Consider the following 22,639-nt stretch of genomic DNA (forward strand, 5'->3'; position numbering starts at 1 on the left):
TAGTTTCGCGTCCTTAATTTAACACAATTTACAACAAACAGGTCTACGATATATACTAAATATTACATGTCAAAATCTGTATCACATGCTGTATCTACCCAAGACTATTATATCACCCACAAGGACCACCGGCCTGCGGGGTGATGTAGGAGTCTTGGGTAGATACACATGTGATATATATTTTAACATGTCATGTTCATTATACCGTATACTTTAACTATGCTTCAGGTAAAGAAGGGGTGCGATATAAGGTATGCGATATATGGCTATGGTGTGATATAGGGTATGCGATATAGGGTAGAATATAGGTTTTAAACAAACACTTCTTATGCATATACAAAATATGTTATATGAATATATGATATAATGCCTTTACGTGATTAAATATTCAGGAACGAAAACAATTTTAAACCAGAGAACGGACGCATAACATTGGAATTTCGAAACGCAACAACATCATACTTCTCTTCTTTAAAATCATAAAGCAACAACAATAAAAAAAAAGAGAAAAATTCTAAGATTGGATGAGTAATCAAGGGAACAAAGATTATAGCGGTAATCAAAAGAATGTAATCAAAGGACAAAGACCAGACATGGAAGACAGACATACACAACACAGAACATAGAATAACTAAAATCATACATACAAAGTAACAAAAGTAAATGAGCAACTTCGACTCCACTAAAATCTGGGAACATGGACCAGGTGCACCGGTATGGTAAGCCTCCTCTGCTTTTCTAGAAACACCCGCCGAGTTGCTCATACAAAATCAATACCGGGGTAGACAAACGAGGAAAGGAAAAAAAAAACGTATATATAAGCGACCAATATAGTAAACGTACATAAGATAATCGTGTATAATGTTATAATTCTCGTGAAAACATCTAGATTTTCCTAAACTACAAGAGGATATTGTGATGCGAAATAATTTAATCAAAAGTTTACATTCTTAACAGCAGTTGGATAACCGGAAGTGCATTTTTGGTCCAAAATGGATCAAAATTACTTACATAAATTATATGCTGGATGGCCAAAGGAATATTCATACCAAGTTTGGTTCACATAGAGTAAGAGGAAGACAAACGCCAAGTGATGATAATAGTTCTCATGCCCTTTCTCGAGTTGATCTACAAATTGACATTTTTATATCAAAAATGGAATACTTTTCTTTTTTAGATAAATAATATGGTATCGCATTAGTTGAAAAAGCTTTATTACGTCAAACAGCGTATATAATATTAATACTTTATAAAAGTTTGGTATTTTAGTCATAAGAAAATGTGTTCAATGTTCCTTATATTACACATACGGACATTTTTAACATACACAATGTACTGTGCTGCTATAATTGTAAAGTATTGTCTTTCAAGGGATTTAGATATAATGCAATGCCTGCTATAATTTATACTATATAAACACGTTTGGTGTTGTCTTGTATTAAGACAAAGTTTGTTCTACTGAAAAAGCTTATTATAAAGCATTGTCTTGATTGATATCGATGCAATTTTGTTTCATTGAAATTTCAATTATTGAAACTTACTGTCCATTTGAACCGCTTCCAGTGATTTTTGTTCTACGTTTTTTTTCATAATAGGTTGCAATTTTTCGTTTCAACTTTTGTTTGTAAAATAGTCTTTCCTCGTTTGAACCGATTGTTTTTCTGTCAACATTTGTGCGGTAGATTTGTCAGCGGTGAGGTAGTTAAATGGTATTATTGTTTTGTTTCTGCATATCATCCTTATTGCTTTTAAACTTTATCCCGCTCTTTGTCTTTAATAAAGTTTTGTAACAATTCACCGACTAAAGTGTTTTACAAAATGTAATTGTAAGTTATATGACAAAGCAAAAAAGAAGATGTGGCGTTGTGGTCCTTTAGTTTTGCTAATGAAAAGGTTCGAAAAATTGGGATAGTTTTTTTTTATTTTTAAATGTAACAATGTATGTCACATAGGCTTCTGAGGCTATCATGAGTGTCCTAGAAATACATTGAAGATCAAATGGCCTCCTCTGGCTGATCTGTTGACTCTGATTGAGTTATTATCTCTCCGACATATTCAACAAGTTCATTCTTGTTATGTTCAACAAATATGAGTCTAATAAATCTCTCTTTTAGAATAAAAAGAACAGATAAAACACTTGCGGACATAATACAGGTTCCATTACAAATATGGCAAAAATTAATTGTTACCAAAAACTGGGAGCAATTTGTTCCTGTGATATATGAACTTGAACTGACATGAAGTGTATTAAATACAGGATGAAAACAAAAATTAATTTTGGGGTTTGATTTTTTTCCTAATTATCTCTTCATGAAAGTCTATTGATTGAAGTACGTAGCTGTTTCAACAAAACTAGAATATTTTCATTCAATATCATGTAATCCGAGTTCACCTGGTGAACACGACGGCTTCCTCCCTTGTTGGCGGCAAAAATTGATGAAAAACTGAAGAGCGAAAATACAAGGTTAGGCAGTCAAAATTTGCACTGTTTTACGAAGCGTGTTGTACAAATGATTTCAATTTGATTCCGACGTAGTTTATGTTCACATCATTAAGACGATGTAACAAAAATAACTACACATTCGGTTATCTGGAATAGATTGATAGGGTATTAATCACAACTAGAAAAATAACGCTTTAATTTTAGATATGTTGGTTTCCAACTTACCGGTTTTAACCATTTAAGCATTGCGTAGATATTTACCGGTATTGTTTTTTTTTAATTATAGATAAAAAAGAAAAAAATATCAAAGATCATGGTTATTTAAAATGACATGAAAATACACATTTAAACACACAGAAGAAGAAACGCAAAGCTCAGACACAAAAGTATAAGTGTAAATGTAAGGTACATTGAACCCTTTTTGAAAATTAAGTTATGAATGAAATTTATTCATGACCTTTTGATTTAGATAATCAAGATTTATACCATTTTTCCCTTTCACATAAAAATGGTGTGTAACGTTCACACTTAAAATCCATCCAGGCATATCCTCTGCGAGCAACCATGCCTAAACAGTGTTCGGATCCATTATAATTGTCTGGTTGTCCTAATACCCAGTATGTTTGTGATACTGAAAACGGAATATTACTTGTTGCCCACATCCAATGTGATTCAACTGGAATGTCTGTTCCACCAATCCACACATCTGGAATGATATAAAACCCACATTTAATTAGGCAAAATGGTTAAGCCATTTATAAAACAACTGATTGACTAGCGTAGGTGAATAAAATAAATAACAAGATGTAAGTGAAGCATGGGTATGAGTGCATAAGTTCTAATCTATTTTATCTCAATTAATGTATTCCTAATCCTAGAGAGACAATATGCTAATGTAACTTTGACTTGAGTATCTCTACATGTATACTAGATAAAATATGGTAACAGACCTGATTAAATGAGACAGTAAAAGTCGAGCAGCATATATCCCGATGTTTTATTATACCAATTTGTATTGTCAATTTTGTTATTAACAAGTGAGGCACGGAGAGGAAAGTTTCGAAGGAGATTTTTTGACTGATAAAACTTTGATACATGTAAAAATATATATTAACACTTTCAGGTTTCAAACCAATGAAACAAATTGTTCAGCCAACACAAAACAAACCCAAAAAAACAAAAACAAAAACAAAAACAAAACAAAACAAAAAAAAAATGAATTTTTCATCTTCAATTCTTTGCAAATTTTCTCAGTAAACCAGGATATTGGACCCTTGATTGCATCCATGTGTAAAAGTTATTTTTAAGTTTTAATACTGATCACTTAACAAATCGTTCTACAAAACCATGTATATGAATATTGATTTTTTTTTGAAAATTGCCTTTGAATATGTATACACAAATGTCCAAAACAGTTTGGCAAAAATGTCAAATTAAGGACAATCCGGCAAAATCATGCAAAAAGGGTGATTTGGTTACAAAATAATTTGATATAACACCATAAGTATTCTAGATGCACCAAATAAGCCTTTCAAATAACATTTCTAGATATGATATGTTGTATGATTTTCGACTAGCCATAGTGTAAAATGGTATAAAAATGTCTGTCTACTAAACCTTCTAAAAGGTTACCTGTAAAAAAAAAAAGGTTTAGTGAATAAGATATGTATTAACCACTTATGAGTTGCTTCTGTATGTTTCCTTTTTTCTTGTCGGTGTCTTTATGAATACTCACATACGTTTTATATTTTTCTCGTAGGTGTCCTTATAAATACTCGCACCAAATATATCGATTGTAATACTTACAAGAGCATCTCGTAGATTTCGCCAGTGTTTTTATAAAGGTGTTTTGGGCATCATTTACAGGTTCGGCAAGTTTTCCACCTTTTAGTGCACAAAATGTCTATGAACAAATCAAACATTAAACACTATATATTTTAAGAATTGAATAAAATAATGTATTCAAAGATTTTCAATATAATGCCTATTTTTTTAAGGTTTATTGGTTTGAGTCCGAGTTGCAAAGCTCATTTACGTTTGCTTCTTTGTATGTGTTGATTTAGTTTTTTTATGTTTTTGTTGTGTATTTTTTCCTTTCATGGCTTTTATCATTGGATTATATTCTTATAAACCGCAGTTACTATATAGATTTTCCTTGTTATGTGTTTTTGTCTTTTTTTCAGACGTGTCTCCAACGTGCCATGGTGTGGAATTTCTGTCCAAGTAGTAGGTTTCCATTCATGACTACTGTGTCGACTTTAATTAATTGAAATGAATGAATAAATTACATGCAAATATACTATTTACAGACGAAAAATTATTTGAATAGACCTCAATCATTTCCCGACATTGACTTCGTTTTCTTTAAACTTTTTTCTTTAAAATTAAGTAACTCTCCAACCCGAGAGACTGGTTTAAAGTCCGATTGTACGTATTACTTGTAGCTGTTGTAAGTCCATGTATACGTTAAGTGACTTATTTAAATTCATCAAGGCACATACATAATTTGAATTACTTTATTTTATTCAAAGAAAAAAATGTATATTGATTACTTTCTCCAATGAAACCGCCAACCAGATTGACGTGTAATGATGGGTTGCCCCCTTTGAACAAATTTGTTATACGGCTTGCACACTGTACATACAAAATACTACTGCAAAGCTCAACTATGCTACGGTTTGACTGATTAAGCTATGGTTTAATTTGGTCTAGCTTTTTGTCATTGAAATTAAAAGTATGGTTCAAGTGAATGCTTACAGATGATATTAAAGGATATACAGCACTTGTTTAAATGATTTGTAGTACGATTTTGGAGGCCATACCTTAGCCCTGTGCCATGTTCTTGAGGTTCTGGGGATCCAGTAACATTTATCAGAGTTTTCAGACCATCCAACAGGACACATATTCACTGAAATAAAGTATTTTTAAAAGCTGATAACCGGTAATACGATTGGATTTCTGATTGATTGCTGAGCTCAAACTGTGTTAATATTTTGTTTTCATTTCACTATAGATATGCATACTTAAAAAAAGAATAATGATATTTCATGCATTTGTATGGCATGAAAATAATTCAGAAAATATCCTATTTACCATCTTTTCGACAGAAATACCCAGCGCTCCTTGTCCTCATGCATATTTCAAACGTTTTACAGGGATTAGAATAACATGGATCATTGACCTGAAAAATATATGCAAATTAAGACGCGTTGTATGCAACAATAAAACCATTTCATTAAAACAAGAAAGCATATTTTGTGAAATATCTTAGAACTGTGTCTAAATGTCTATCAAGGAGTAAACAAATCTCGATTCTTGATGATTTTTGTTGTCGAAATTCCCCCTTGTTCTGCGGAAGGCACACAAATTAAAAGAAATCATAATATTTCTTTTAAAATTGTTTACAAAAAACATAATGCATTTCTTTAAAGTAAAACAATGTAAGATTTGACTTAATAATCATTTTGAATTTCCACACAATTTGTCTAATCAGAGTGTCCGGACGAATTTACCTCAAAAGGGTACAAGAACAGTAGGAGTAATCAAGGGAACCAAGGTTATAGCGGTAATCAAAAGAATGTAATCCAGGGACAAAGACCAGACATGGAAAACAGACATACACAACAAAGAACATAAAGTAACTAAAATCATACATACAAAGTAACAAAAGCAAATGAGCAACTCGGACTCCACTAAAAACTGGGAACATGGGCCAGGTGCACCAGTAGGGTAAGCGTCCTCTGCTTTTCTAGAAACACCCGCCGAGTTGCTCATTAACAGTCAAGTCCGGGGTAGACAAACGAGGAAAGGCAAACTATGACCCGTTGAATAAATGTTTCCTTCTTTTCTTGATTATTTCGACTGTTGTATCTTCAAAAAGAATAATGTCAGAGGACGAGGAAGATTATTTAGATATGGTGTTAAATAGCCAACTAGTTGAGCACGAAACGGAGAATGATTTCAACCAACCCTTGCAAGTCAAGCATTTCACGGGTAATTTGTTGTAAATATGGAGGTGGAAAACATTTGATATTGTCTCCCTTAATATTTTAAGCTTTCGGTAGCCAAAAAAAAGCGGATAGTCAAAAAAAAAAAAAAAAAAAAAAAAAAAAAAAAAAGAAAAAAGAAATATGTTTGAATTTAGAGAAAATAACGGTCATGGCCATCCTTAGTGTTTCTAGGCTAAACTCACAATCAATAGCCTTGTATATATTTTGATTGTGTGTGAATTTCACATTTATATTAAAAATATTGTATACATGTACAATTTCCACCATACTTCAGACAATAAACGTACTCTATGTCTATGTTAAGATGTATATTGTTTACAGTAAATGCATGTGGGTACCCGTATATACCTTAGATCTGTATCACAAATGACCAAAATAATAAGTTAGACTACCATACCTTAACTTTCCTGATCTTATGTAGGGTGATACTAAAATTTGTTTCCTACATTGTACATGTTTACAGTATAATCAACAATTTGATCATTATGTTATACATCTGTAATTACATTTTCAAAAACGAGTTAAAACTATTGAAGTTTTAAAGATACATACAATTTCTTAAAATAATGTATACAATAAACAGCATTTATTCAACACATGTAACAATTAAGGAAGAAAATAATGCTACCAGATGTATACCGTAACGAAATATTTCATTGAATAAACCAGCTTCCTACAGTCAAAAAACATCCCAATTTCACATAGTAACATATCATTGTGACTCTCCAAATAATGATAAAATACACTGTAATTGATTTACTCTTTATTTCTTTATCAGTTTTATTCTATTTTCATGTGTAATTACAGATCAGTTGATTCACAGTCGTCCTTCAGCACCTTATCATCTCCAGATACTTTAGCAACAACAATATACTGGAGGGACGAACAATATCATGATGATGACATGAGTGATCTAAGGACTCTTTCATTTAAAACAGGGAGGAAACCTGGCCTTCAACTTGGATTCAATACTAACTTAGGTTAAAAATATAATAAAGTATATTGTTACATTTATGTCATATTGAATTTTGTGTAAGCCACACTCATGCAATGAATTCATATTCTTGACGACACTGCATTAGCTCTAGCTGAGAGTCCTTTAAATGTCGGTTTTAATAAAACCGAAGTTTACAAATCAAAAGCATAATTTATGGAAATCAAGGATTAAACATAATTTATTATTCAATTCACCATTAATTAATTTTTTTGAATTCAGTATTGAAAAGTGATATTACAAGGCATGATTTGTTACGCATTGTTTTCCTTAATACATGTATTACAGTCTATGTAAAAGATTCATACCATCAAGTCCAATTATATAAATTGTAATAAAATGGAATACATTTCAACTTCCAGAATGCAAAAACTATCCAGGCTATATCCAAAATATTATAACATAAACTGAAGATATAAGAATCGATTTATGATACTATGTTTATTTTACATATCAGCAGCTAAAATCTTCATGAAACCAGTTGTCTTCAATGAACTAGCAATGATATTGAACACTTTTATTAAGATGTTCATAAATAGAACTCATCTTTCTTTATACCTTTACTTTCATTTTTCAGACAACAAATTAACCAGAATTCTGCCGATTCTGAACCATGTGTTGGAGACCTCCAAAAATCTATACCACCCATATGAAGCTATAGATTGCTATCTTCCAAACAACAGCATTCAGGCATTGGACGATTCATTCTTGATAAGCCAAGACAAATTTGAATCAAGTTATGGGTTTTGGCTGATGCGATTTCAGGTAACCCATACTCATTCGTCGTTTTTAAGCAAAAAAGGACAATATATGCATGAAAAGTAAAGGCTTGGCAAAACTGTTCTGATGAAGCTCTGCAAAAACCTCTACCATCAGTGTTACAGAATATATACCGATCAATTCTATACATCACAATATTTATTTTTTCAAGAGAACACATCTAGTTGGAGCTATGAAATGAACTAACAGACCCATGCCTGTATCATTTAAGAACATTGAACAGTTTGTAAAATGTTCCACTCAAAGGGATCCGTTGGCTTAGGTACAAGTCATTTTTTTATGTACAAAGGAGAATGACGCATTTTTGCTGACTCTAACCCATTCACACAACTTTTAGCTGCTTATAGCTATAGCAGTTAAACAAATTGTGACTGACGAGTTCAAAACCCTTATTGAAGAACAACAGAGGCCTATTTTCGTTGAACTAGCCGAAACAAACTGAATTAGAATTCTCCAATGGAGAAGATATCAAAAAAGCAATGAGTAAGGCTTAGCGGAGTGCCGTATACTATGGGCGAAAATACCAATACAAGAATTGTAGAAATCGCCACTTAATTAAGTGTTGTTATGCAGCCAAATGACATAATGATTAGTCATCGTACAGGGAAAGCTAAACCTAGACGGCAGTTAGTGAGTAGGAAGAAAATCAAGTCAACTTTTATGGTAGATGGTAAAATATATGTATATGACTTATCAGACACTGGACACGTTATTCGGAATGAAATTGAAATTTCCAAGATGATGAGTACATGCCATATCTCTGATGATGAATCTACACCTGAAAAACAACCTGTAGCAGATGTAGTAGTGATGGGAAATGGGAGCAAAATCTATCTCGACCGTTTTGTTTTAAGCAAACCGCTGACTACAAAAATAATAATAAGATATTACTCGTCACAAATCTCAGTCTGAAATAATAATTTATAACTGTTCTGAGTAAAAGAATGTTATTTTTTTTTATTTTTGAAATACATGGGTGTCTTCGACGAAAACTTATTACTGACAAACCGTAACAATTTTTAAAAAAAACAAAACAAAAAAAACATAATATTAAATAATGGTATGCACCAAGCAATTACCGACTAAATAACCTTTTATTGTGAAAATTCCTCATCACTCCTCGACCCCCCTTATAGTTAATGATATCCATATTCTTGCATACCACATTATCTTTTTTCTTATATTAATTCGAACAAAATTCCTGTAAATTGTACTTGCTGATAATGCTTGGATCGGCAAACTGACTTGATACATGAAATTGTAAGGTCAGTTTGCAAAAAACCATGCACCAAATACCAGCATAAAGATCCTTTTTTGGAGAGGCCAATACAATTAGGTTTTATATTGACTTTGCTACGACCGGCAAATTTGTACTTGAAACCGTTACTGTAAACAATATTTTTAAACAAAAACAAAAGAAATTAGGTACAAGTACAATATTAACAATCACAAATCTCTTTAACATTTATCCTTAAAATGGTGTTATAAATCAATACGGTATACTTTTCGAAAGCCACAATTAAGATTTGCTACATTCTTATATGGAAAAACCATGATGCTATTACGAGTTTGTAGATGATTTTAATCTTGTAAACTAGTTACTATAAAAAAATTATTTTAAAATAAAACAAAGCATATGGATAGTAACCAGAGCCTTTGGGCTTTAAACTTACAACATGCACGGGAGTGTCTTATTTTCACCATTTCACCAAAACTCACCACTGTATTTTAAAATAATGCACACCATATGTTAACAAATTAATTTTGTGGTATGCCAACCTTCCACTGTTACATCGCTGCACCAATGTGATGCAAATGTTAAATTTTGAGGGTACCGTATCACAAATCATGACAATCAGTGGTCATTAGTTACATGACGCATCATTGAATTGTTTTTATTATATGTTCTAATTCAAGAGTCGATGTAGCAGCATAACCCTTTCAAGAAGCCAAACTGTAAGATGTCTAGCGCGGTACAAAAACTTCTGGCAAAATGAATGATTTGTGATATGAAAACTCCATTCGCAGGTGCTGAAGGGATGTTGCCGTCAATTATTCTATGAAAATAGTTGCGAGTTTAATATATTATTTTAACCAAATAAAAAATAAAATAGAGAGAATTGAATATATGAATCTAACAAATACCTACCTGTGTCCAAGTAGAGATTACAGAGAAGTCGGTAAAAAGTGCTTACCAGTGTCCAAGATGAAATATTAGAGAAGTCGGCATAAGCGATATTTCGGAACATTGTCAATCCCTCATCAGCAAAAAGGTCACAAATCAAAAGCTTTGACCAATAGTTAAATGCGTAGCAAAACTTATGGTATATACAGCGACGTGCACATGACTTAAATCCTATTTTGTCTATTGTTTGTAGTTTTGGAATATCGTTGAATTTGTTTATATAAATAATACCCGACTTCAAGTCTGCACAAATGGAATGAAAAGTGAATAGAAAACCGACGACTATCAACATTTTACATGTATCATAACAAAACTATCAGGTTTTTCATATTCTGTTCAACAAAATAAGAATAACTACCATAACCGTTGTATTACATGATGTCGTAAATTGGTAATGAGTAAAAATAATCTATTTTTAAGAAGACATGATGTTTTCAAATTGAATTCATTAAACCTTAATGGGAAGAAAAAATGTGGAATTATGCCAAATATCAAAAACAAGTTAGTTATATAACATAACTATTTTGTCAAAAAAGGAGTGGACAGTATTTGATCTCAAACTACTAGTCAACACACACGAATGATATGAAAAATTCAATTTTTTTTTTAAATTTAACATGAAAACAAAGCAGTATTTTATGATATTTGCCTGTGCAACAGAATGATATTGATAGAATACGAGTGTAAAAGCAAGATAACTTTGATAATTATGAGTGATGTAAAACCGAAGTTGTTTTAATGTATAAGAAGCTTTTTTGTGATATGAGCTTGGGTAATGTTTGATTTCATAATTGATTTTGTGTTCAATAACCATTGTTCCGTATCCACTCAAACATTCATTTCACATCGTCTAGCTGAGCAATAAGGTTAATATTTTATCGTAGACGTACACAGTTGATGCATTTAAGTAAAAATAAAAAAAAAATCATCAAATGTAGGGTCTGTTGTCTAAATTAGTATCATGTATCTGTTAAATAACCTTTTATTGTTTCGAGTACGACTTTGGTACATTTTTTTGTTTACTGCTATTTTTTGTTTTCGTTATTTCATGTATGGCATGTTTTACTCTTTTCAACATACATTTTTGACTCAATTTCCAAAGCAGATATAATAAGATATTGCAGGTTTCAATACTGCAATTGTTACAGATTTTTATTTGCTGCAACCATCCGTTCCCCTTCCGCCTTAGACATGATGCTTATCACACAATACGGACTATAACCATATGTTTATGAATATACACTTGTTTATTTCAATAGCACAGACAAGCAAAAATAATTTTGCATCATATCCTTGTATCGGAAAGATGGTCACTTTTGAAAAAAAAATGAAAGTTCAGAAATTGAATTCGAATTCGATGTTTATGCATTGCTGTCAGAAATCAATACAAATGGCAAGTTATCCCTCTAGTCAAATGACAGAATATCAACCAAATCAAAATGGCAGAATATCAACCAATTGGAATGCATTTTTTTGTTGTTGGTGAAACTATACGACGGAGACTAGGTTAAAATAAGCATCGATGAGCAATACATTTTGTATTAAAAAACTAAACTGAATGAAAACAGGAAGTAAAAAGTACATTGCTCTTGTTAACAACATTATTTTGATCGATATCTGAACTAGCTCAATATTTAATAGATATGTAAAATGTATCTACTGACACTACTTAGTATTACATTGGTGAATATTAATACTAGCGAAACAATACAAAATAACATGTAACAAAATTAAGGTTTATTGACTAATGTTTTAAATTAGCTGAGATATGGTAAAAAATGCCAAAAGAATGCAAAAAACAAATGTGTGCAAGTACGGGAGTTAGTCATCATAACGTCATTTTGACCCGATTTAAATCCACACTAGCCTTCGCCAATATGACGTATTTGACTGGTAAGTCAATTAATGTATCATCACGTAATGTTTTCCATATTGTCTTAATTACTGGCCTGCCATATTTGATAGCTTAGGACAAATAACTACGCAAAATGTGGAAAATCTTACGCAATAATACTATACTTACGTTCGAATATTAGCCTGAATATGATCAAACTGCCAATAACATACAATATAAAAGGTCTGCCAACACGAGATTTAGCCGTCGAAAATAGCTTTTACCCTTCCAAAACGTAATATTGGCCTGGTTAAGATCAATATTGGCGTAAGACCAATATGACTAGCCTCGGAGCAATAACTCAGCCAATATGGAAAACCTTATACAATAATATTATTATATAAATGAAAAGACCCATAATTATTCTCATTCCATAAAATAACGTGCATAAGTAGTTGCAATTATATATAATATGATAAAATTAATAAAATAATTATGTCTATTTCATACACGTAAAAACTACAAAAGTAAAGTTTGATTTAGATAATGATTTTAAAATGTTTTTGACCTTTAAGCTATACAACACTGGGATAAAGCCATACGTTGTAGTTTGCTGTTCATACCTTCGAAATATTACCCTTGAATGTAAGAGCTCAAATATCATGTAAGTACTGAACAAAATATATACTGTTATTCATGTATTTTACCGTTAAAAGATTTCCTATTAAATACAGATACAATTTTGTAGTTAAGAATGATATGTTTTGTGCATTTCAAGATGGTGTAATTGAATATTATAAACACGTGCACTTTCAAAAAAAAAAAAAAAAACAAAACAAAAAACAGAAAAAAAAACAAAAACAAACAAAAACACATGCTTTTTTATATTTGTTTATATGTGTAAATGACTGGTCTTAGAACATAATGGTCAATACAACAACAAGAACCAGGCACTAAGCTATTCGAATTTGATTATTTGTTAATGTCTCGCACCGCGAACTTTATAGTCGCACTACGTACCAATGCTTTGTAAGAGATATTACCTTTAATCTGGGCAACCACCATTCTTTTCTTTTAATCAGTCTTGATTTTCAATCCAAAGCCTGGTATTTTTTTTTTTTGGTCTATCGATTGCCGTTGTGTGTTTTATAGGAATCAGGAAAGGGGATAGGGAGTACAGTTTCGTACAAGTAATTAGATCTTTGAAAAAAGATCTAGATGAATAATCCATAACAAAATTGATAGCGTCAATATAAGTATAGTATTATAATGCTATGAAATAAGGCAAAGGAAGTTCGTACTCTGGGTAATTGGGTTGTCGACAACTGAAAACAACGGATAGGTAGGGGTTGGAATATTGTTTAATAGGAAGAAAAATGTGAATTTATGCAAAATATTAAAAAGATTAGTAATGTAACATGACTATTTTGTCAAAAAAGAATGGACAGTATTTGATCTCAAACTACTAGTCAACACACACGAATGATATGAAAAAGGGCGTAGATTTATTTTTTTCTTTTAAATTTACCATGTAAACAATACAGTATTTAATGTTATTTGCCAGCACAACAGAATGATATTCGTAGAATACGAGTGTAAAAGCAAGATAATTTTGATAAATATGGGTGATATGAAACCGAAATTGTTTTAATTTATAAAAAAAGCTTTTTTGTGATATGCGTTTGGGTAATGTTTGATTTTATAATTGATTTTGTGTTCAATAACCATTGTTCCGTTTCCACTCAAACATTCATTTCACATCGTCTAGCTGAGCAATAAGGTTAATATTTTATCGTAGACGTACACAGCTGATGCATTTAAGTAAAAAAAAATCTTCAAATGTAGGGTCCGTTGTCTAAATTAGTTTCATGTATCTGTTAAAGATCCCTTTACTGTTTCGAGTACGACTTTGGTACATTCTTACTGGTTTACTGTTTTCTTTTTTTTTGTTTTTGGAACATTGTACTAATTATTCCCATGTATGTCATGTTTTGCTTTTTTCAATATTTCAATTTTGACTCAATTTTCAAAGAGCAGATATAATAAGATATTATTGCAGGTTTCATTATGTTCTTTGTTGTGTGTGTCTGTTTTCCATGTCTGGTCTTTGTCCCTGGATTACATTCTTTTGATTACCGCTATAACCTTGGTTCCCTTGATTACTCTTTCACAACACTGGGTCGATACCTCTGCTGGTGGATTTTGTCCCCGAGGGTATCATCAACCGAGTAATACAATTTTTTAAATTAATAGTTTTAACAAGAGGAATGAAAGAAAAACTGGCTCGGACGTCGCCCAGTATAAAAAGGTCCGAACCTGACAGCAGATCGGACACTCTGTTGTAAGTATGTGGTGTCCCCAGATGGGAATCTTAGCACACTCACATCTGATATGGAAAGTGCCCCGACCAATTCAACTAAAAGTACCTAATCACACGTTCAGTCTGCAGACCATCTATTCCAGTACAAAAATTCTGACTATTTTAAAATAATCAAACCATGTTCCATCACTTTAAACGATATATTTGACTACAACGATGACGAACCACATTGTACCATATCAAAATATGGTATTAAAAATTGCAAAACATGCAACATTCTTATAACCGACCCTTACATCTCCAGTTCCCTTACAAACAAAACCTTCCATACAAGAAGTCACGATGATTTAAGTTGCAAATCAACAAACTTAATATATGGATTAGAATGCAACTTATGTGGTTTAATATATGTCGGAGAAACGCAAGAACGATTAAATAAAAAAATGTGCGGTCATCGTTCTGGAATTAACACCACCAAATTCCCGACAGTTTATCAACACTTTAATCAACAAGATCATTCAATCCTCTCCATGAAAGTTCGTATTTTAGAAAAAAAAATTACCATCCTACGAACATTCCCGTTCTAAGTAAAAACTATCGTAGGGAAAGAGAGGAGTATTGGATACGCAGACTAGGTACTGCAGTACCTTACGGATGCAATGACAACATCAAAAGTATAGGAAACCTTTCAAGCCAATATAACAATAGCATGAATATGATGAATTTATTTGACAAAAATCCAAGACGGGAAAGGAGTCATGGCCATCGCCACTATACGTCACCTAAGTTACATGATGTCCCCATAGATGGTCTCCTTCCTTTCATACAAAAACCTCTTGGACTTCATCACATTAGAACCAAACTTTATTCTATACCTCCGTTAAAGGCCGTGAGGTCTTTAATTCTGAAGTGAATGAAAGTTTTAAATAGGTCAATGAGTGCCAAAGCTAAATCAGTTTTCAAAGACCCTGATGTGGCAAAAACATTGTCTACTATACATGACAAATATGTTGTCGTACCAGCAGACAAAGCCCAAAACAACATTGTTTTTGTCTGCAAAACGTTTTATATCCAATTTTTATTATCAGAGGCAGACGTAGAAAATAATAACAGTGATAAGACCTACACTGCTACCACTCTCTCTAAAGAAGAAAAACCATAAATCTGTGCTATCCTCTTTTGGTCTCTCTACCAATGACGATGATTGAGATTTACCGTCTATGTACTGGATTCCTAAACTTCACAAGAATCCATACAAACAACGTTTCATAGTTAGATCTGCAAAATGTACCACCAAACCTCTTTCAAAACTTTTAACTTCTATACTCACAACTGTCAAAGAGGGTCTGCAGTCCTACCACAACACTTGTTACTCCCATAGTGGTATTAATTCAATGTGGATACTGAAAAATTCGAAAGATCTTTTGGAGACAATCAGTTCAAGACTATTATATGAACCTATGATTTTTCAACACTGTATACTTCTATTCCCCATACTCAATTAACATCTCGACTTAAAAACATTATACATCGTTGTTTTTCCAAAAAAGATGGTACACCTAGATACAAATATGTAGTTCTTGGTAGAGATTCCTCATACTTTGTAAGAAATAATTCCAAATCAACAAAGGAAGGTGTTTACAAAATGCTGGAATTTTTAATCGACAACATATTTGTCCAGTTTGTTGGACGTGTTTTTAAACAAACGGTCGGCATTCCAATGGGAACAAATTGTGCTCCTTTACTTGCTGACCTATTTCTTCACTCTTATGAGGCTGACTTTATAGCTGATTTGATCAGAAAGAAAGAATATCGTTTGGCTAGATCATTCAATCTCAGTTTCCGCTATATAGATGACGTATTATCTTTAAACAATCCTAATTTCGGGGAGTTGAAACATCGCATCTACCCAAAAGAACCTGAGATAAAGGGTATTACAGATACTGTGAAGTCAGCCTCATATCTTGACCTACACTTAGAAATCGATGGTAAAGGAAAACTATTGACCAAACTTTACGACAAACGTGATGACTTTTCATTCAGAATTGTTAACTTTCCTTTCATCTGTGGCAACATCCCTCCGGCTCCTGCGTATGGAGTGTTCATATCACAACTCATACGCCATGCCAGAGCTTGCCGAAACTACGTAGACTTTTTGTATTGCGCTAGAAGTCTAACAAATAGGCTTCTGGAACAGGGTTATGTTGTTACAAGATTGAAGTCATCACTACAGAAGTTTTATGGTCGTCATCATGAACTCGTGGATCATTATGATGTATCCATCAGCACCAATGAAAACTGATTTATTCAACGGGTCATAGTTTGCCTTTCCTCGTTTGTCCACCCCGGACTTGACTTTTTATGAGCAACTCGGGGGTGTTTCTAGAAAAACAGAGGACGCTTACCCTACCGGTGCACCTGGTCCATGCTCCCAGTTTTTAGTGGAGTCCGAGTTGCTCATTTACTTTTGTTACTTTGTATGTATGATTTTAGTTACTTTATGTTCTTTGTTGTGTGTGTCTGTTTTCCATGTCTGGTCTTTGTCCCTGGATTACATTCTTTTGATTACTGCTATAACCTTGGTTCCCTTGATTACTCCTTCAATACTGCAATTGTTAAAGATATTTATTTGCTGCAACCATTCGTTCCCCAACCGCCTTAGACATGATGCTTTTCACACAATAAGGGCTATAACCATATGTTTATGAATATACACTTGTTTATTTCAATAGCACAGACAAGAAAAAATAACTTTGCATCATATTCTTGTTTCGGAAAGATGGTTCATTTTTGAAAAAAAAATGAAAGTTGAGAAGTTGAATTCGATGTTTATGCATTGCTGTCAGAAATCAATACAAAAGTTATCCACCTATTCAAAATGTCAGAATATCAACCAATTGGAATGCATTTTTGTTGTTGCTGAAACTATACGACGGAGACTAAGTTATGAGCAATACATTTTGTATTAAAAAACTAAGCTGAATGAAAACAGGAAGTAAAAAGTACATTGCTCTTGTTAACAACATTATTTTGATCGATATCTGAACTAGCTCAATATTTAATAGATATGTAAAATGTATCTACTGACACTACTTAGTATTACATTGGTGAATATTAATACTAGCGAAACAATACAAAATAACATGTAACAAAATTAAGGTTTATTGACTAATGTTTTAAATTAGCTGAGATATGGTAAAAAATGCCCCCCCCCCCTAAAAAAAAAAAAAAAATACAAAAAAAATACAAAAAAAACAAAAGTGTGCAAGTTCGGGATTTAGTCATCATAACGTCATTTTGACCCGATTTAAATCCACACTGACCTTCGCCATACACAAAATCATCCCATTTCAGATAATATGCATATGGGACAGAGACAGACCATAGTTTTTCTTTCAATATTGCTGATGACTTGCTTTAAAGTCAATCCATTGCCCCAAAATAGTAAGTATGATATGACTAATTGTTTGAAACTTCATGAAAATGACTTAAATGAATTTAGGAACTTCCTTCATATGTCATAGCGTAAGGTTAAACAAATCAGTTTGAAGTAAAAAATAAAAAAAAAAATGAAATGCAGACAATTTTATAGAAAAACTACAAAACCACCAACAACAAAAGAAACATTAGCAAACCTTATCAATTAAATCGTGTTCAGTATGTGTAATTCTTCCCAGATGGTGACTGTGAAGATGAAGATTGTCATAATACTGAATGTGAAGGCTGTTTTGATGGTGAAATCTGCAGGAGTGACCTTGAAGAGTGGTCTACTGACGCTTGCAACACTTTAAAATGTATCGTTTATAAAGAGATTGGGTATAGATACATACATAATGTCAAATTAGGTAAGTTATTTTGCGTTCCAACTTAAATATTATTTTAGATGAGGATGATATTATAACCAACCAGCAATAATTGTTCACATATACATGAAGTAGAAATTGTTCAATACTAAATAAAAATAAATAATTTTTAAATAATAAAAAATATCAAATAAATATTGCAAATTTTGATATAATGTTCATATTTGTTCATGTGAAACATCCCGTCCGCAGCTTAAAAACAAAATAGATATTACGATCATATCATCTATATGAAAGAGTAATCAAGGGAACCAAGGTTATAGCGGTAATCAAAGAGTAATCAAGGGAACCAAGGTTATAGCGGTAATCAAAAGAATATAATCCAGGGACAAAGACCAGACATGGAAAACAGACACACACAACAAAGAACATAAAGTAACTAAAATCATACATACAAAGTAACAAAAGTAAATCAGCAGCTCGGATTCCACTAAAAACTGGGAGCATGGACCTTACGTAAGTACTTAAAGTAATGATAAATTTATAATCGCAATATATCTATTTCTCATAATTGTACATCTAAAGGATGAGCAAAAAGCATCGACAGATAAGATGATTACAGATTATATGCTTTCCATTACCAAATGATATTTCTCTTAACAAGTAGATGTCGTTTGTATTCTTAATGGGAATTCATGAACAAGATGTTTTTTTTTCCATTTACTCTTTCGAACCGACTTTCATTAATTTTATCTCCGGTTCGTCTGGAAAACCGTCTGAAACACATCATATGGTACAAATAATAACACAATAACAGTCATTTGACAGGGCCAAAAAAAAAAAAAAAAACACACACAGAATTAAAAGCACCCTTATTAATTTTAATGGTCCTACGGCAAGTAATGTGATTAACTAAGAACGGTATCTTTTGTCGATTTAAACGGGTGAAACTTTTTTTCGCTGATGAGACAAATTAACCTTTCTTGATAGGATGCAGAGATGTAGATGGAAGCTGTGTTGAACTTGGTAAAATTATGAAGTTACACCATCCATTTTGCATGTGCTACGGACGTCGGGGCTTTAATGGACGAGGAGATTAGGCAGAGGCGTATTGTGTATGATTAGAGAGTCAAACAGGAATGAACATGTTTTAATGCCATGCATACCAATCATTTATTTATCTTTTTCATTTCCTGTTATTTCATTGCGTTATCAATCACCTTTTCATAACTGTGCTCAAATAAATTGAGCATTGGTCACTTATCTGAACAATGCAATAAGTTTAAACTTAAATTCTATCGTTTTTAATACACATGACACAAAAATATCATTTTATAAACGTTTTTATCTATAAAACTAAAGTATGTTTAGATACGAGTGTAACACACGTTTTCTCATCAGCTTAACAATTAATAAAGTTAGAATGATTTATTTGTGTTTTCTCGACGACCAAAACAATATGCATAAAAAAACGGAAGTAACGCTCAATTAACATATATGGAAATACTACGACAAATGTAAGCAATTTCCAATTTGGGTACATTGAAAATTTGTTCAGGTGCCCCCCCCCCAAAATAGATCTTCGAAATTAGATTTTGTATAAGATGCAAAGTGGTCCACTGATCTGTTTAAGGGTGCTATAATCGTGTTTGGAAAGCAAGAGCAATAAAGTTCTTCTCGTTTTCTGTCAGCTTTTCATTTTTGTTAGGCGAACATCTCTGCGTGGTGAATACACATCTACTTTATACACTATTTTTATGACTTGAACAGGAAGGTACAGCTACAATAGTGACGCTCTGTCACTTTGCGATAGGTTATATTAACAAACAAGCCCAGTAGACTCAATTATGACCAATAAATAGCGTGTCTTCTTTTATCTTTACATGGTTCAGCGATCTGTAAGACTTGTGTATGACTTAGATAATAATTGAATTTCTTTTTTTCTTACCGATTTTGAAGTAAAACAATTTACATGGAGAATTTGGCACAAGATACAGGATCTAATAGGTGACCCTTAACGATTTTAAGGGAGATTTTCTTGTACTAACAATATTTTTAAAGGTCAGCTAATTTTAACAATTTTTTTTGAACTCGAGAAAGCTTTAGCACCTAAATAAATTATTAAGAAAAAATAACAATAAAAAATGTTCGTATTATCCGTTGTATTTGCAGTGATGTATATTACACTTTTTGGTACTGGTACTCGTGTCAGTAACTGGAAGCATGAACTAGGTGTACCGTTATGGTAAGCGTCCTCTGCTTTTCTTGAAATACCCGCCGAGTTGCTCATGAAAAAAGTTAAAATTTCAATCTTAAATGACCGCGCGTAATAAAATATTTCTGTGTAATTTTCGAAAGGAAATGGTGTTGTCTGTCTGTGGATAGTCTAGACTTCATACATGTAATTGTTTATCATTTTCTTTTTGACGTTGTTCAAATTAATGCAATTGAAACTATATATTCAGAAGCCCCACGCATTTTCATCGTCGATTTTGAATCAATTTATCCTCAATTAACCGGCGTAAGTGACTACAAAGGGCGTTTTGATTATATATAATAGGTGTAATAAATCAAATAAATCCTTTTGTGTCACGTCTCCTTTGATAAACTGTGTTGTACTAATGTACGTGATTCAGATGTGTTTTTGGTGAAATGAATGAGATAGTGTTAATTGAATAGGATTACTTCCAAGTGCCTGCAAAACATGTATGCATTTGTAAAAGTAAGTAATAAATTATAGGTAAAACACTAAAATAACACAAACGCGTACAAATAAAACACAAACTTATTCAAGGGTCAAAACAAGTCTAAATATAAATGCCTTCAAAGGTACATTGGCCTTCCATTGTACTTTACGTTATGCAAAAATATGTCAAGTACTGCTGATGTAGAAGTCAAGAGGCGAACCAAATTTCTCTTTCGCACAATACCATTTAAAGTCTTGAACAAGTAGAATAATTCCAAGCATAGTCAACTCTAGCAACCGTACACATGCAATGTTCGACTTCATTATAATTGTTTGGTTACTAACCATATACTCTTCTTTCGTTTGTGCATCTTTGTTCTAATTTGTTTTAACCTTAATAGTTTGATTCTGATTTTTTTTATTTTACATTTATCACTAAATTATAACTCATTTTTATGTTCTAAATATTAATTGTACATTCGTTATTCGCTGCTAAATGTTTTTTAAAACATTTTTTCTACGCTTAATCAAGTTTATAGCCGACCCTCTCCGTTCATGTTTTTTGTCCACATTTGCTTATTGGTTTGATAAGGTTAAATAAATAAACAAGCGAACGTATGTCTTCTAATGTATTGACAGATTTCATGTTCATTCATTCTTAGTCATTACTAATTCGATTGTACAATGTTGGTCATATACAAATCTTTTATTCCTCTCTAAATAGGAATATTAAAAAAAAACAAAACTCATCCTGCAGTATATGTTACATAGATATATTTTACTGCATATATAGTGAAAAGTGTAATAATATTTTTCCTGTATTTTTTTACACGGTACATTTAAACTAACTTATAATGTACCTATCAATATCTAAGAAGAAAAAAAAATATTTGTATTGGCTCACCTGGCCATAGACCATGTTGGCTATTGCAATCACTTGTCAAAAACTTTTCATCCAACCGGTGCACCTGGTCTATGCTCCCAGTTTTTAGGAAGTCCGAGTTACTCATTTGCTTTTGTTGGTTTGTGCGTATGATTTTAGTTACTTTGTGTTCTTTATTGTGTATGTCTGTTTTCCATGTCTTGTCTTTGTCCCTGGATTGCATTCTTTTGATTACAGCTATAACCTTGGTTTCTCATGGCTTCCGTCGTCGTCGTTGTTAATAATTTTTCTAAAATCTCTTCCCCTGAAACTACACGACCAAATTGAACCAAATTGGAATGAATGTTTCTTAATGTATTTTGCGTAGATCTGATATTTCATCCGTCAAAAAGCATGGCCGCCGTTACTAAAAATAGAACATAAGGGTTACACAGAATATTTTCACATATCGCCAAAATCAGTAGGTTTATTGTAAAGTGTTCAGCATGATGTGATCTATCTCCTATCAAATTTGTGTTTAATCTGTTAAGCCATGTTGGAGTTATTGACCTTTATCGAAGTTTTTCCCTCATTTTCAATGTTATTTCTTTCAAAAACTTCTACCCAGAAACTTCTAGACCAATCAAAACCATACTTAGTATGAATGTTCCTTATGGTATTCTACATAGAACTGACATTGGGTTTTTGATATGTTGAAAAAC

The 22,639-nt window shown here is 32.3% G+C and overlaps 2 protein-coding genes and 1 pseudogene across 3 annotated transcripts; 2 read left to right on the top strand and 1 right to left on the bottom strand.

Moving 5' to 3' along the window:
* Positions 1 to 1,132: 1,132 nt before the first annotated feature.
* On the bottom strand, positions 1,133 to 10,693 carry LOC148598493 (perlucin-like). The gene is made up of 5 exons (XM_088561118.1): positions 10,423 to 10,693; positions 5,537 to 5,624; positions 5,266 to 5,351; positions 4,250 to 4,346; positions 1,133 to 3,149 (listed from the first exon to the last, which is right to left on the bottom strand). The coding sequence occupies exons 1-5, from the start codon at positions 10,474 to 10,476 to the stop codon at positions 2,917 to 2,919; spliced, it is 558 nt and encodes a 185-aa protein (XP_088417244.1). The 5' UTR covers positions 10,477 to 10,693; the 3' UTR covers positions 1,133 to 2,916.
* LOC148598494 (uncharacterized) lies at positions 6,328 to 9,139 on the top strand (annotated as a pseudogene).
* Positions 10,694 to 12,825: 2,132 nt separating the features above from the next.
* On the top strand, positions 12,826 to 19,791 carry LOC148598495 (uncharacterized). Of its 2 annotated transcripts, XM_088561225.1 has the most exons (5): positions 12,833 to 12,910; positions 14,500 to 14,587; positions 17,921 to 18,010; positions 18,244 to 18,411; positions 19,360 to 19,791. In XM_088561225.1, exons 3-5 carry the CDS (start codon positions 17,926 to 17,928, stop codon positions 19,467 to 19,469), a joined length of 363 nt encoding a protein of 120 aa, XP_088417351.1. In that variant the 5' UTR covers positions 12,833 to 12,910; positions 14,500 to 14,587; positions 17,921 to 17,925; the 3' UTR covers positions 19,470 to 19,791. The 2 variants fall into 2 exon arrangements, with proteins under 2 accessions (XP_088417352.1, XP_088417351.1); XM_088561226.1 differs by lacking the exon at positions 14,500 to 14,587 and having other exon boundaries at positions 12,826 to 12,910.
* The last annotated feature ends 2,848 nt before the right edge of the window (positions 19,792 to 22,639 follow it).

This window comes from Perna viridis, chromosome 14 (assembly GCF_037379345.1).
Source record: "Perna viridis isolate PV_CMFRI_1.1 ecotype Kerala chromosome 14, ASM3737934v1, whole genome shotgun sequence".
NCBI classification, from domain to species: domain Eukaryota; kingdom Metazoa; phylum Mollusca; class Bivalvia; order Mytilida; family Mytilidae; genus Perna; species Perna viridis.